Raw genomic sequence first — 12,283 nt, forward strand, 5'->3', positions numbered from 1 at the left:
TTAATATGTGTTCATTTTAATATCTCAAAGTAAGGACGTGTAAAGGGTGTTTAATAAAATGAATTTCTCCATTAAAAAAAAAAAATTCTACGCCACAACAGAAGATGGCGGAAGAGCAACAAGGAGACCACAGCGATATCTTTTCTACACCTTATTTCCGCCTAACCCCGCCTCCTGAGCTAGCACTTATTAGCAGATAATACTATACTTTCTGATTTACGCTCACAAAAACTAAGCAGATAAGAAAATTAAGTAACTAAAACATGCTTTAAAACAACTGGAATAAAATCTAAACTGAAGCTATTTTCTGTTTATAACCGTTTTTGACCGTATTCTTTAACTTTTTTTTTTGCGTTTTTCTGGCTACCAAGGTGACGTGACCGACATCAGAATTGTCCAACCAACTAAAGGCTTAAACGAATGAACCAATTAGAGTGCAGAACGCTTAATGATAAGTAACCAATCCTAGACAAGGAGGCGGGATTTGTCTTAATACGGGTGGGGGGAAAAATAACGCTAAGAAAGTGCAGCATTTCCCTGGTCAGAGGTTAAGGGTTAAAAACAAAATGGCGGCGGCCAAACGTGTGCTTTATGTCGGTAAGTAATAATTTTGTAATTTTTTTAATGTTAGTTTTTGTGTTTCAGTAGTCAGTAGTAGTTCAGTAGTTTTCTATGCTTTGTGTTTTGTTAAAACACAGACGATATGCATTTATAATATTATTTTATGTATTTTTTTAAATTCAGAAAGCAAAGATTGTTTTCAGAGTCTTTAGACAAAAACTATTTTTGCGTCTTTTAAATACCTAAAAAGGATAAAATGCACTTTTACAATAAATTTGAATTTTATTTAGATAAAATTGCATTTATAAAATCGCCCAGTTTATTTTATTTTAATTCATTTATTTATTGTTATTTTATTATTTATTTATTTTACATGTTCACTGCATTTTTCTTTGTGATCCTTGTGATTAAGTAGTTTGTATATGTTTTGGTGTTAAATTTTGTTATGATATTTTAAAAACTCCAAACAAAACAATAAATTATTTCAGTTTTACTTTTACACAAGAGATGAGGTATTTTTTTATTTATTTTTTTTGGTAAATGTAAAATACTGAGTTTTAAAAGTGGATATTTTGGGTTGCTTTGCTATCATCAAGCGTACCTTTCATTAGCTTTTAGAGTGAACCATAAGGTACTTATTTTTTATTATTTATAATTAAGGTACTTAATAGGTACTTATACGGTGCACCTGAGTCTAAAATTGGGGAGGGTCCCGGCTCTGTGGAAAACATCTTGTATAGTTCCAGTACCTAAAGTAAAGTGTCCAGCTGAACTAAATGATTATAGGCCGGTGGCTCTCACATCCCACATTATGAAGGTTCTGGAGAGGATGATTCTGCGCCTACTAAGACTCGAGGTTAAACACGCAATGGATCCCCTGCAGTTTGCTTACAGAGAGCACATTGGTGTGGATGATGCTGTCCTCTACATGTGTCACCGTGTTTTGTCTCATCTGGAAGAACCCGCAAGTTACGTGAGGATTATGTTCTTTGATTTTTCGAGTGCATTCAATACCATCCAACCAATCATCCTTAGAGACAAACTGAAAGGGTTGGGGGTTGACCTCTCATTGGTGTCCTGGATCACTGATTACCTGACAGAAAGGCCCCAGTTTGTCAGGCTGGGGAACTGCATCTCTGCTAGAGTTCTAAGCAGCATAGGGGCTCCACAGGGGACTGTTTTGGCTCCATTCCTGTTCACACTGTACACAGCAGACTTCACCTACAATTCTGAGTATTGCCACATTCAGAAGTATTCTGATGATACTGCGATTGTTGCATGTATCAGGAATGGACAGGAAGAGGAGTACAGAGCCCTGATAAAATCCTTCAGTGACTGGAGTCATAAAAACTGCCTCCTAGTAAACACCTCTAAAACCAAGGAGATGGTAGTGGATTTTCGAAGGGCTAAACCCCCTCCTTATCCAGTCAGCATCTATGGTGCGGACATTGAAGTGGTGCCAGCCTACAGATATCTAGGTGTGCACCTGGACAATAAGTTGGACTGGTCACTTCATACAGATGTACAATATAAAAAAGGGCAGAGACGGCTTTTCCTCCTAAGATGGCTTAGGTCCTTCGACATCTGCAGGAAGATGCTACATATGTTTTACAAAACTACAGTAGCAAGTGTGCTGTTTTATGCTGCAGTCTGCTGGGCAGCGTAAAGCAGAAGGATGCAAGGCTGGTGGACAAACTGGTGCAAAAAGCTTCTTCAGTGACTGGAATGAGGTCTGAATCACTGGAGGCCGTGGTGGAGAGATGCACACAGAAAAAGCTAGAGGCCATTCTGGAATACCGTGACCATCCCCTACACAACACCCTGATGGACCAGAGAAGCAGCTGCAGTGGACGACTCACCTCACTGCGCTGCAGGACTGAACGATACAGGAGATCCTTCATCCCCACTGCCATCAGGCTCTACAACACCTTAGCCAATGGCAGATGACTAATCACTACTCTCATTACTTTACTACTTCACTACTTTGCTATTCTCACTGATTTCTACTACTCTCACTACTTTTTTACTACTCTTACTACCTTCTTTCTTACTTATCTACAAGACTACTTGAATTTCCCTTCGGGGATTAATAAAGTTTATCTTATCTTATCTTATCTTATCTTATCTTATCTTATCTTACCAAGTTCATGTTCTCTGATGAAGATACATATTAAAGGTGCAGAAGATCTTGATGGCATCATGTCAGTTTAGTATCTTCATTTCTGAGAGTGTAGGTGGAAGCAGGTCATTTCCTGTTTCCAGTATAAATATATTACATGAATACATGTCTAATTTGGGATTTAGCCGTATTGAGAATGTAACTTCTGTGTGTAAAATATAAAAGAGGAATGAAAAATGTGTCTAATATGCCACTGTGTGTTTTTAGGTGGTTTAGCAGAAGAAGTGGATGAGAAAGTGTTACATGCAGCGTTCATTCCATTCGGCGACATTACGGATATTCAGATCCCTCTGGATTATGAAACTGGTAATAATAATAATAATAATAATAATAATAATAACAAACACAGACATTCATCTGAGTCAGATCTGAGTATTTGTGTAGAAACTAAATCAAAACCATCATTTTTATTCTTGTTCTGGTCATGATTATTAGAGATGGATTCAGTGTTTGATTTCTTCCTCACAGAGAAGCATCGTGGTTTTGCCTTCATCGAGTTCGAGCTTGCTGAGGTGAGCACTTTGGTTTTGCCTGTTTATTGCTGTTCATGTCTGCATTCAGCTAATAAAAACGAGAAGAAAATGCTACCTGATATTTTTGTATCTGATCATTGTAATCAGAGCGCTAATGGAAGCTTTATTCTGTCTTTTTTTTTTTTTTTTTTTTTTTTTTAAACAGGATGCTGCAGCGGCCATTGATAACATGGTAAGATTGAATGAAATGGTTTGCACACACACACTTGGTTAAGTTTGGTTTAACCTTTTCCCTCATTGTATTTCTGACTAAAGAATGAAAGAGTTTTAGGAGAATGTTTTCAGCATGCCCCTCAGCCAACATTTTAACTTTTTGGTTTCTTTAATTATGTACAGTGAGAAACCAAACCAAATAGCAAACAAACCAAAAATCATTACATTCAGTCTGATTTAGACTCAGCAGCTGGACTAACAGGTGGAAAAGCACACTAATTACTGCTGCACCTAAACCTCTTATATCACAGGAACTATACAAGTTCATACAAGTGTATAGTCTCAGACCACAACAGCTGTATTACTTCCACTCACAATGCTACATGATGTTATTAAATAATTTCATTTCTATCACCGTGTTTCTCAGAATGAGTCAGAGCTCTTTGGTCGCACCATCAGAGTGAACATCGCCAAACCCATGAGGATTAAAGAGGGCTCGTCTCGACCTGGTCAGTGCAAGCACATGCTTTTAATCAAGCTCTGTCCCACATTAAGTTGATACAACATTGATATTTTATTATATTTTTTTATAATTCTGTATTTTTCTATAACAGCAGCTCTGACAGTAGGGCAGCTGCAAATGACTCTCGTTGTAATTAGGTATCGTTTCTCTAGTAACAACAGACACAGGGACTTATACAGCAGTCGCTCAACATAAACAAGTTAAAAAAATCACTGATATGGTGAAGTTTTCTGTAAGGAGATGTTTATTTAGCATTCATGGAAGGAGTCTCCAGTGTCAGTGCTTAGGAACAGTCAGAGTTAAAGCTGTAACTTTTAATTTTCTGACATCTTTAGAGGTTTCTCTGTAACATGACGAGCGTGAATCAGCATCGTTTTATTTTAAATTCCATGTTTCATGCAAGCTACAGATTTTAATTCGTTTATACCCACTGCCAAACAAACTGTGTCTCTCTGCAAAGAAAGTATAAATGCAACATGGTGGCCACTAGGGAGTGAAATCTTCCCGAATCCTGAGGTTATGTGCAGCTCGGTCAACATTTAATAAACACAACAGGCAGTCAAAAGCCTTCTTTTTTATTTTATTATTTTTTCCATTTGATCTCATAGGGCTTAACTGCGTGGATGCGATACTTATTATGATTGTAAGCATCTTTGCTTAGTGTTTATGTGTCACTTTCTTCCTCCTCACAGTCTGGTCTGATGATGATTGGCTGAAGAAGTTCTCAGGGAAGACGACAGAGGAGGCTGAGGAGGCGGAGCCAGCTGGAGAAGCGACCAAAACCACGACCCAGGAGGTAAAAACAAAAAGATAAGCTGAGGTTGGTTTAGAGTTGGAGTCTCAGCAAAATGCACATATTAAAATTATATATTCAACCTAAAGAGGAATCGGAGAAGTCGATTCTCTCCTGCGTTTTTTTTTTTTTTTTTTTTTTTAAAGACATACTCATTGATGTCCTTTAATCTGACTTTATGTAGCCAGGTAAGCTATCTATTTATGACAGATGACATAACTTTATAAAATTTTATAATTCCTTACCCCTCTCACTTCGTAATATTTCCTCTCTACCTGCTTTCAAATCTCAGCTTAAAACATATTTATTTGAAATGTATTTTCAGTGAATCGTATGTTTAATTGTACTGTATTGATGTAAATCTGTTAAGCATCCTTGAGCTTGTGGAAAGGCGCTATACAAATAAAACAACTTCTTCTTCTTTATAGAATAGGTTGCTTGTTAACTAGCTAACAGAATAGTTTGTAGGAAAATGCTTATATAAATGAATAAGATTTATTATTTCTATAACCTGATGTTATTGGGGTGTTTGTGTGTGTTTGTGTGTGTTTGTGTGTGTGTGTTTGTGTGTGTTTGTGTGTGTTTGTGTGTGTTTGTGTGTGTGATCAGGGTGAGCCACCGGCTAAGAAGGGCAGAGCGAACCCACAGGTCTACATGGACATTAAGATCGGTAATAAACCTGCAGGAAGACTGCGCATGTTACTCAGAGCTGATGTGGTGCCCATGACTGCAGGTACGAGTATGATTACAAAATATTCTCACACTTTCCCTGAACATATAACTGAACCCTCACACTACTGCTGTACTGTTACATGGCATTTAATGTTGTCCTCGATGAACATGAAGTCAGAGGTGTTGAAAATGTGACTCATGAGCCATTTTAACTGTGAGTTATTTTAAAAAGAAAATCGAAGTTCTGTTTTTAAGAAAGTTAAAAATGAAGTTCCTGGCTTGACCACTGGGTGTCGCTATCACTTCATCTCGATCAGATCTCGGCCTCTTCTCTTGATTTCACAGACACTGATGAAATGAGTATTTTCCAGAGGAACGTGATTAATTTTCTAAGTAAACCAGAAGTTAGCTGAATCTTCCAGTTTGGAAAATCTAAACAAACACAGCCTTCTTATCAGTGTGGAGCGTTCTGAATAGACAGACAGCAGGGATATTTTTATTATTAAGGGCAGACTCGCAGAGAGCTGCACCTTCAGCTCTTCAGTGTTGATTTATTCGTTGTGCGTCTTTGTGGTAGAGAACTTCCGTTGCCTGTGTACACACGAGAAAGGCTTCGGCTTCAAGGGCAGCAGCTTCCACCGAATCATCCCTCAGTTCATGTGCCAGGGAGGAGACTTCACCAACCACAACGGCACCGGCGGCAAATCCATCTACGGACGCAAGTTTGACGACGAGAACTTCGTGCTCAAACACACCGGCCCAGGTGAGGATCTGCTTTACAACAAGTAAATGTATGCATGTGAAAATCTACAAGTTGAGTCATGGGTGTCATAGCAAAGCCGATAATGGTTCTCATTTTTCAGTCTTTTACTAAGGTTCTGTGTGAATGTTTTCCTGCCCAAACCAAAGTAGAAATTCTCAACTGGCTCACAAGAATTACGCTGATTGTCTTGTCTGATTGGCTGATTGTGTGTATGTTGATAAATGCGAATAGGCCAAAAAAAAGTGCTTTCACTGCAATTTCAAATTTATCCACGCCCACAAATCTCCATAAAAGGCAATGCTCACAGAGCTGAAAATGGCAAAATGATGGCTAAACGGTCATAAGCATGATGTGCGCTAAATCTTCCAATAATGCAACCCAGCCACTGCAACACATCACCTACCACAAACACACACTAACGCTTCCTGCTTTACTAAGGTGCTGTTACTTTTGTCCTGACTGACGTCTAGTCTTATGTCTTAATTTATAGATTTGTTTAGAAATTGCTTTCTTTCAATTGGTTCATTTACAGTATCATGCATAGAAATGCTGTAGAGCAAAGACGCCTTCAAAAATAATGAAACTAAATGTTTCTACATTAAAAAAAATACTATAAAGAGCAGTAAACAGTAATAAATGAAACAGAGTCAATATTTGGTGTGACGATCCTTCGCTTTAAAAATAAAACAGTATCTGAGGTGCAGTGTGTGCAGTTTTATAAGGAAATGAGCTGGAAGTGTTACTGAGCATCTTGCAGAAGCAGCCACAGTTCTTCTGGAGACTTTGACTGTCGACTCGCTTCTTATTTCTGCAGCGAAACCCAGCAGCCTTCATTATGTTTTTATCTGAAAAGTGTCTCTTATGGAATCTGCTGCTTTCTTTACTGACATACAAACATTTTTCTGGAACGTTTCATTTTATGCTGTTTGGAAATCTAAAATGTTTTTGTACTGACACGATAACGTAGACGTCATAAAATAAAACTCAATAACAAATTTTGTACTTAAAAAAAAAAAAAAAAAAAAAGTTCCTTAGACTTTCCTAAGTACTGTGTATGAAAAAACATGCATTTTATACAATGTTGATTAAATTGGTGTGTAATTAAAGTAAGTGATTTAAAGTCATTTAAACAGGGTAATCCGTGTATAAAAGCGCAGTAACTCATCAGTTATACGATTTGAAGCTGACCAGTTGATTTTCACATTAGTGAGCCTCTTAATATGGAAATTTACTCAAACTCAGGAGCAACCTTTTCCCTAACTAACTGGATTTCAATGAATACCACATTTTTCTCGTGTGTGTACTCCTGCGAACGATTTGCGAGTAAATTATTTCCTATCCAGTTTGATAAGAGACCCAATGATGTTAAGAAAATAAACTATAGACAAGAGTGAGCATCTTTTACTTCACATTGAGCATCAGATGTCTTTTTCGTTAGTAAACTATCATGTATTATTAACTAGCAAGTAACCTGATGAGCTTATTTGTACTAATTTGTAATAATTCTGTTATTAATTTCAAGAATATTATGAAAGCAAGGAGATGCTTCATATTTTTATGACTTTTAAGCAAAAGTCTAATATTTCCTAATTACCTAGATGCAGTGTGCTGGATGAACTCTTTTGCATCTTCTTTATTAAAATTAACAGTATATGACAACGTGAACATGTACGGTGGGTGTGTGTGTGTGTGTGTGTGTGTGTGTGTGTGTGTGTGTGTGTGTGTGTGTGTGTGTGTGTGTAGGTCAGCTCTCAATGGCGAACTCTGGATCGAACACAAACGGCTCACAGTTCTTCATCACCTGTGACAAAACGGACTGGCTGGATGGCAAACACGTGGTGTTCGGAGAGGTGATGGAGGGCATGGACGTGGTGCGGGCCATGGAGGTGTGTGTGTGTGTGTGTGTGTGTGTGTGTGTGAGTGAGATTCTCAGTGTATGCTTATCTTTGTACTGCTCTTTCACACAGTCATTAATTGCTGCTTAATGATGTTATTTAAGGAAAGTAAATGAACATGTACATTTTCTGGAAAAGGTGTGTGTGTGTGTGTGTGTGTGTGTGTGTGTGTGTGTGTGTGTGTGTGTGTGAGACTGCAGTGAAAGACTAAGGAAGCAAAATTCATGCACTGAACATGTCTTGGCTCATGTATTTACATTTAGGATAATTCTGGAGCACTGTATGAAGGAAAAGTTAGATTTATTTTAGGAGCATTAGATTTCAAACTTGACGTTAACAGCTGCTTCTGTATTTTCTCTGTAGGCTCAGGGAAGTAAAGATGGCAAACCCAAACAGAAGGTGATTATATCTGATTGTGGGGAGTACGTCTGAGCACCTGCACCTGCGGAGTGTGTGTGTGCGGCATGTGTGTTTTGAATGCCAGCGTGAGGTGTTTGTGTGAGTGTGTGTGTGTGTGAGTGACTGTGTTTGTGCATATTGTGGGAACAGCGTCACATCACTCAACTCAGTCAAACTCTTCTGCAACAGTTGCTTCTTTTGTATGATGGATTTGTAAATATCTAATAAATTTTTATAATGAAAGTTGCCTTATATTTTTACCAGGATCTTCAGTCATTATTAGAAAATGATAATGTGAATTTGATTCACGTTCACAGCTAGTGTCAGGACGTAAATGAGTCGGTGATTTTCTCAGGCTTTCTGAGTGTGACCAATCAGGATTAAAAGATCGGATGTTTTTCAGGAAGATACCTCACCAGTGTTGTTAAATAGCGTTATTATAAGTAGCAATGTAACAAAAGTAGGCTTATTTATCAATATTTTAGTAAACTTGGGTCTAAATGTTTTTGTAGGCCAAATGGAACTAAAAATTCCCACAGGATTTACAAAAGTTTGCTGATTTTCTCTGCTGATTAATGCCAATCAGGCGTGTTCACGGTACATCTAGCCAAGCTTACTGAATGGTGAAGGAGCGCCTCCTAATCACGGTGTGGGTCAAAGAGTCTTCCAGTAATGCAGCTCAGTGTGCCCACTGCGGCACATCGCTACCATAGACGCACACTAACGCCTACTCCTTTAATAGGGTGCCATTACTTTTGTCTTAATTGAAAGGCTAGTCTTATTTTTTTAAGTTAGAGATTTGTTTGAGATCGTTTTCTTTCAAGTCATTAATATGGTTTCACTGAGTTTCACATAATGTTTGTTATATTACAATAGTAAGTAATCTGTAATAAGTTCACAGTAACTGATTATTTTTGGATTTGAAGCGGAATAAGTCTCCTTATACGTACATTTACACAAACTCGAAAGCGAACATAAGATACGAACGTTTTCCCTCCTAACAGCAGTCTCATAAACACATTTCTTGTGTAAACACTCCTGCACGTGATTTACAAATAAATTCATTCATAGCCCATTCACGTTAATAAATGAGCCCCAGAGAGGGCATGTTAGTTCTCATACTCGTTTACTGCCTACATATCTACACATGAAACGATACAAAATCATGAAGAGTGAAGCGTGAAATTGCAAAAGCATAAATGATGTCTTGGTGTTTAGGATGTTAGATGGATGAGATACTAGTAAGGTAAGATTATTTGTTAAATTCCTTCTCGAAACAAACTTAGCCAGGCAGAAGTGACTCAGATTATATAATCTATATAAAAAAGAAGTATTGAGGGCATTGTATTTTATGAATGAATGAATCATTTTATAATCAGTTCATGTGATAAAATCCTTGCCCTTGTATGAAAAGATCAGTGAGCAGCAGATGGTTTGTTAATGTTTTTCGCCTTCTGCTTATTCCCTTCATTTTAATTCTCTCCTATGTGTTGCGTACTGCTGTGAAAAATAAAAGTAAACACTTAATTTTATTCTGACACATATTGTCTATTTTATCATTTTATCAAAATCAAAGCATAAGTAAAGGTAATACAAAGATTTTTTTTTATAACATGATTTTTTATTTTTTATTTTTTTTTAATTTTATTTATGACTATGAAATAGTGGGTTAAATTTAATTAAAATAAATGATTTAATTTGATTTCTATTTACAATAAATGTGATTCAATGGAAAATAAATTTGAGTTATTTGGTTAGATTTTAACCTCAAAGTTGCCGGTGAAGTTAACACGATTTTATAATGGAAAAAACCCACAACAGCTTCGACTTTTGCAGTTTATTTTTTGTCCTGTATTATTATTATTATTTATTCCTGAAAATAAAAATTCACCTGTCGCAGTGTGTTTGAGTTTTTTTTTTCTTCCTTGGAGCATTTATTCGGAGGATGTGGCGGCTGAGAGAAACAATCCTCCTCCTCTTCATCCTCCTCCTCATCCTCATCATCATGATGTTTTTAAAGACACAACTCCCAAAACAGGTAAGATATTTTAGCAAAATATTTCTCGAATTCTTATATTTAAAAAGATGTCCTGAGGTTTAAACTGGGTGTCATGGAGAAGGTAAAACAGATTTTTCTCTCTCAGCTCTCCAGTTTGTTTAGTTTATTTTATTAGGCAAAAAAAATTTGGCCCATGGATGAACAAACTTGCTCCTGGTTATTTGGACTGGGTTTAAACTAAACCCATTATAAAATAATGAAGCTTATCTAGATCATTTTGGGTGTCTATATTTTGTTTTAGACATTGGGTCAGCCACGTTCAGCTGACTATCTCAATACACTATTTTATAAAGTTAGTTTACAACTAGAAACCAGTTTTTGTGTTTTCTGATATTAATATAATCAGACTATTTGTGTCCTGTCTGCAAAATTACCTCTTAATTACTTTCCCAAATAATTTTACTTTATCCCAAAATCTGTTTTATTCAGCATTTAGGGCACTATACAGGGTTTACAACTCCATTATATTATGCCCTATACAATACATACACTCACTGTTCACTTTATTAGGAACACCTATGCACCTGCACATTCATGCCCATCATGTGGCAGAAGTGCAATGCATAAAATCATGCAGATACAGGTCAAGAGCTTCAGCTGATGTTCACATCGATCATCAGAATGGGGGAAAAAGTGGGATCTCGGTGACTTTAACTCTGGCATGATTGGTGGTACCAGAAGGGCTGGTTTGAGTTTTTCAGAAACTGCTGATCTCCTGGGATCTTCACACACTACAGTCTCTAGAGTTTATACAGACTGGTGTGAAAAAACAAACAAACATTGAGTGAGTGACAGTTCTGTGGGTGGAAACACCTTGTTGACCAGAAAAAACTTTCTTTTTCAGCCCCTCTGCACACAGGATGTTTTTTGAGACTGTTGTGTGTAAAATTCCCAGGAGATCAGCAGTTTCTGAAATACTCAAACTAGCCCTTCTGGTACCAACATCCAGGCCATGGTAAAAGTCACTGAGATCACATTTTCCCCATTCTGATGTTTGATGTGAACATTAACTGAAGCGCTTGCTCTGTATCTACATGATTTTATGCATTGTGCTGCTGCCACAGGATTGGCTGATTAGATAACTGCATGAATGTAAAGGTGTTCCTAATAAAGTGGACAGTGAGTGTCTATGAAGTGAATAGCAGTATTTGGGATGTGTTACTGTGGTTAATAAATAATCTGTAACATGACGTTTATGATAAGCTACACAGAAAGCCAGGTAGAACAGGATCCTGGAGATGTTATATGCAAGCATTACCCCTACTCGGACCACAGTCTGGTGCACCTCATGTCTCTCGATAAACCTCTCGTACGGAGACAACCCGGGACCATCGAAACAATCCCGAAGTGGTCTGTTGAGGCCATGGACACTCTAAGAGACTGTTTTGAGACAACTGATTGGAGAGTTCTCTATGAGCCCTATGGAAGGACACTGATGGACCCATAAACTGCATCACAGACTACACCAATTTTTGTGTGACATTACTGTATATTAGGACTGTGTGTTGTTTTCCTAACTACAAATCGTGGGTCACCAGTGAACTGAAGGCCCTACTGAAAGAGAAATAGAGGGCCTTTAGGGCAGGTGATAGTAACAGCATGAGAAGAATACAAAAGGAGATAAAGGGTTAAAATCAAAGACAGTAAAGAGGACTACAGAAGGAAATTGGAGAGTAATATACAGAGGTGCAAGGTGAGAGAGGTGTGGAATGGAATGTGGGATGAACGAAATCTCGGGCTGCAACCTGCCCTG

At 37.5% G+C, this 12,283-nt stretch overlaps 1 protein-coding gene across 1 annotated transcript; it reads left to right on the plus strand.

The window, feature by feature from the left end:
- The first annotated feature begins 464 nt into the window (after window positions 1–464).
- Window positions 465–8,723, plus strand: ppie (peptidylprolyl isomerase E (cyclophilin E)). Its single transcript, XM_026944303.3, has 10 exons — window positions 465–597; window positions 2,948–3,046; window positions 3,209–3,252; window positions 3,419–3,445; window positions 3,854–3,935; window positions 4,642–4,745; window positions 5,352–5,475; window positions 5,992–6,177; window positions 7,921–8,063; window positions 8,436–8,723. The coding sequence occupies exons 1-10, from the start codon at window positions 567–569 to the stop codon at window positions 8,502–8,504; spliced, it is 909 nt and encodes a 302-aa protein (XP_026800104.1). The 5' UTR covers window positions 465–566; the 3' UTR covers window positions 8,505–8,723.
- The last annotated feature ends 3,560 nt before the right edge of the window (window positions 8,724–12,283 follow it).

This window comes from Pangasianodon hypophthalmus, chromosome 10, assembly GCF_027358585.1.
Source record: "Pangasianodon hypophthalmus isolate fPanHyp1 chromosome 10, fPanHyp1.pri, whole genome shotgun sequence".
NCBI classification, from domain to species: Eukaryota; Metazoa; Chordata; class Actinopteri; order Siluriformes; family Pangasiidae; genus Pangasianodon; species Pangasianodon hypophthalmus.

Bases quoted from the DNA above. Each gene is read 5' to 3' on its own strand.
- ppie (XM_026944303.3), top strand. From the start codon at position 567: ATGGCGGCGGCCAAACGTGTGCTTTATGTCG. The intron at 3,936-4,641 runs GTCAGTGCAAGC...TCCTCCTCACAG, and splicing joins AGAGGGCTCGTCTCGACCTG to TCTGGTCTGATGATGATTGG. The intron at 6,178-7,920 runs GTGAGGATCTGC...GTGTGTGTGTAG, and splicing joins GCTCAAACACACCGGCCCAG to GTCAGCTCTCAATGGCGAAC.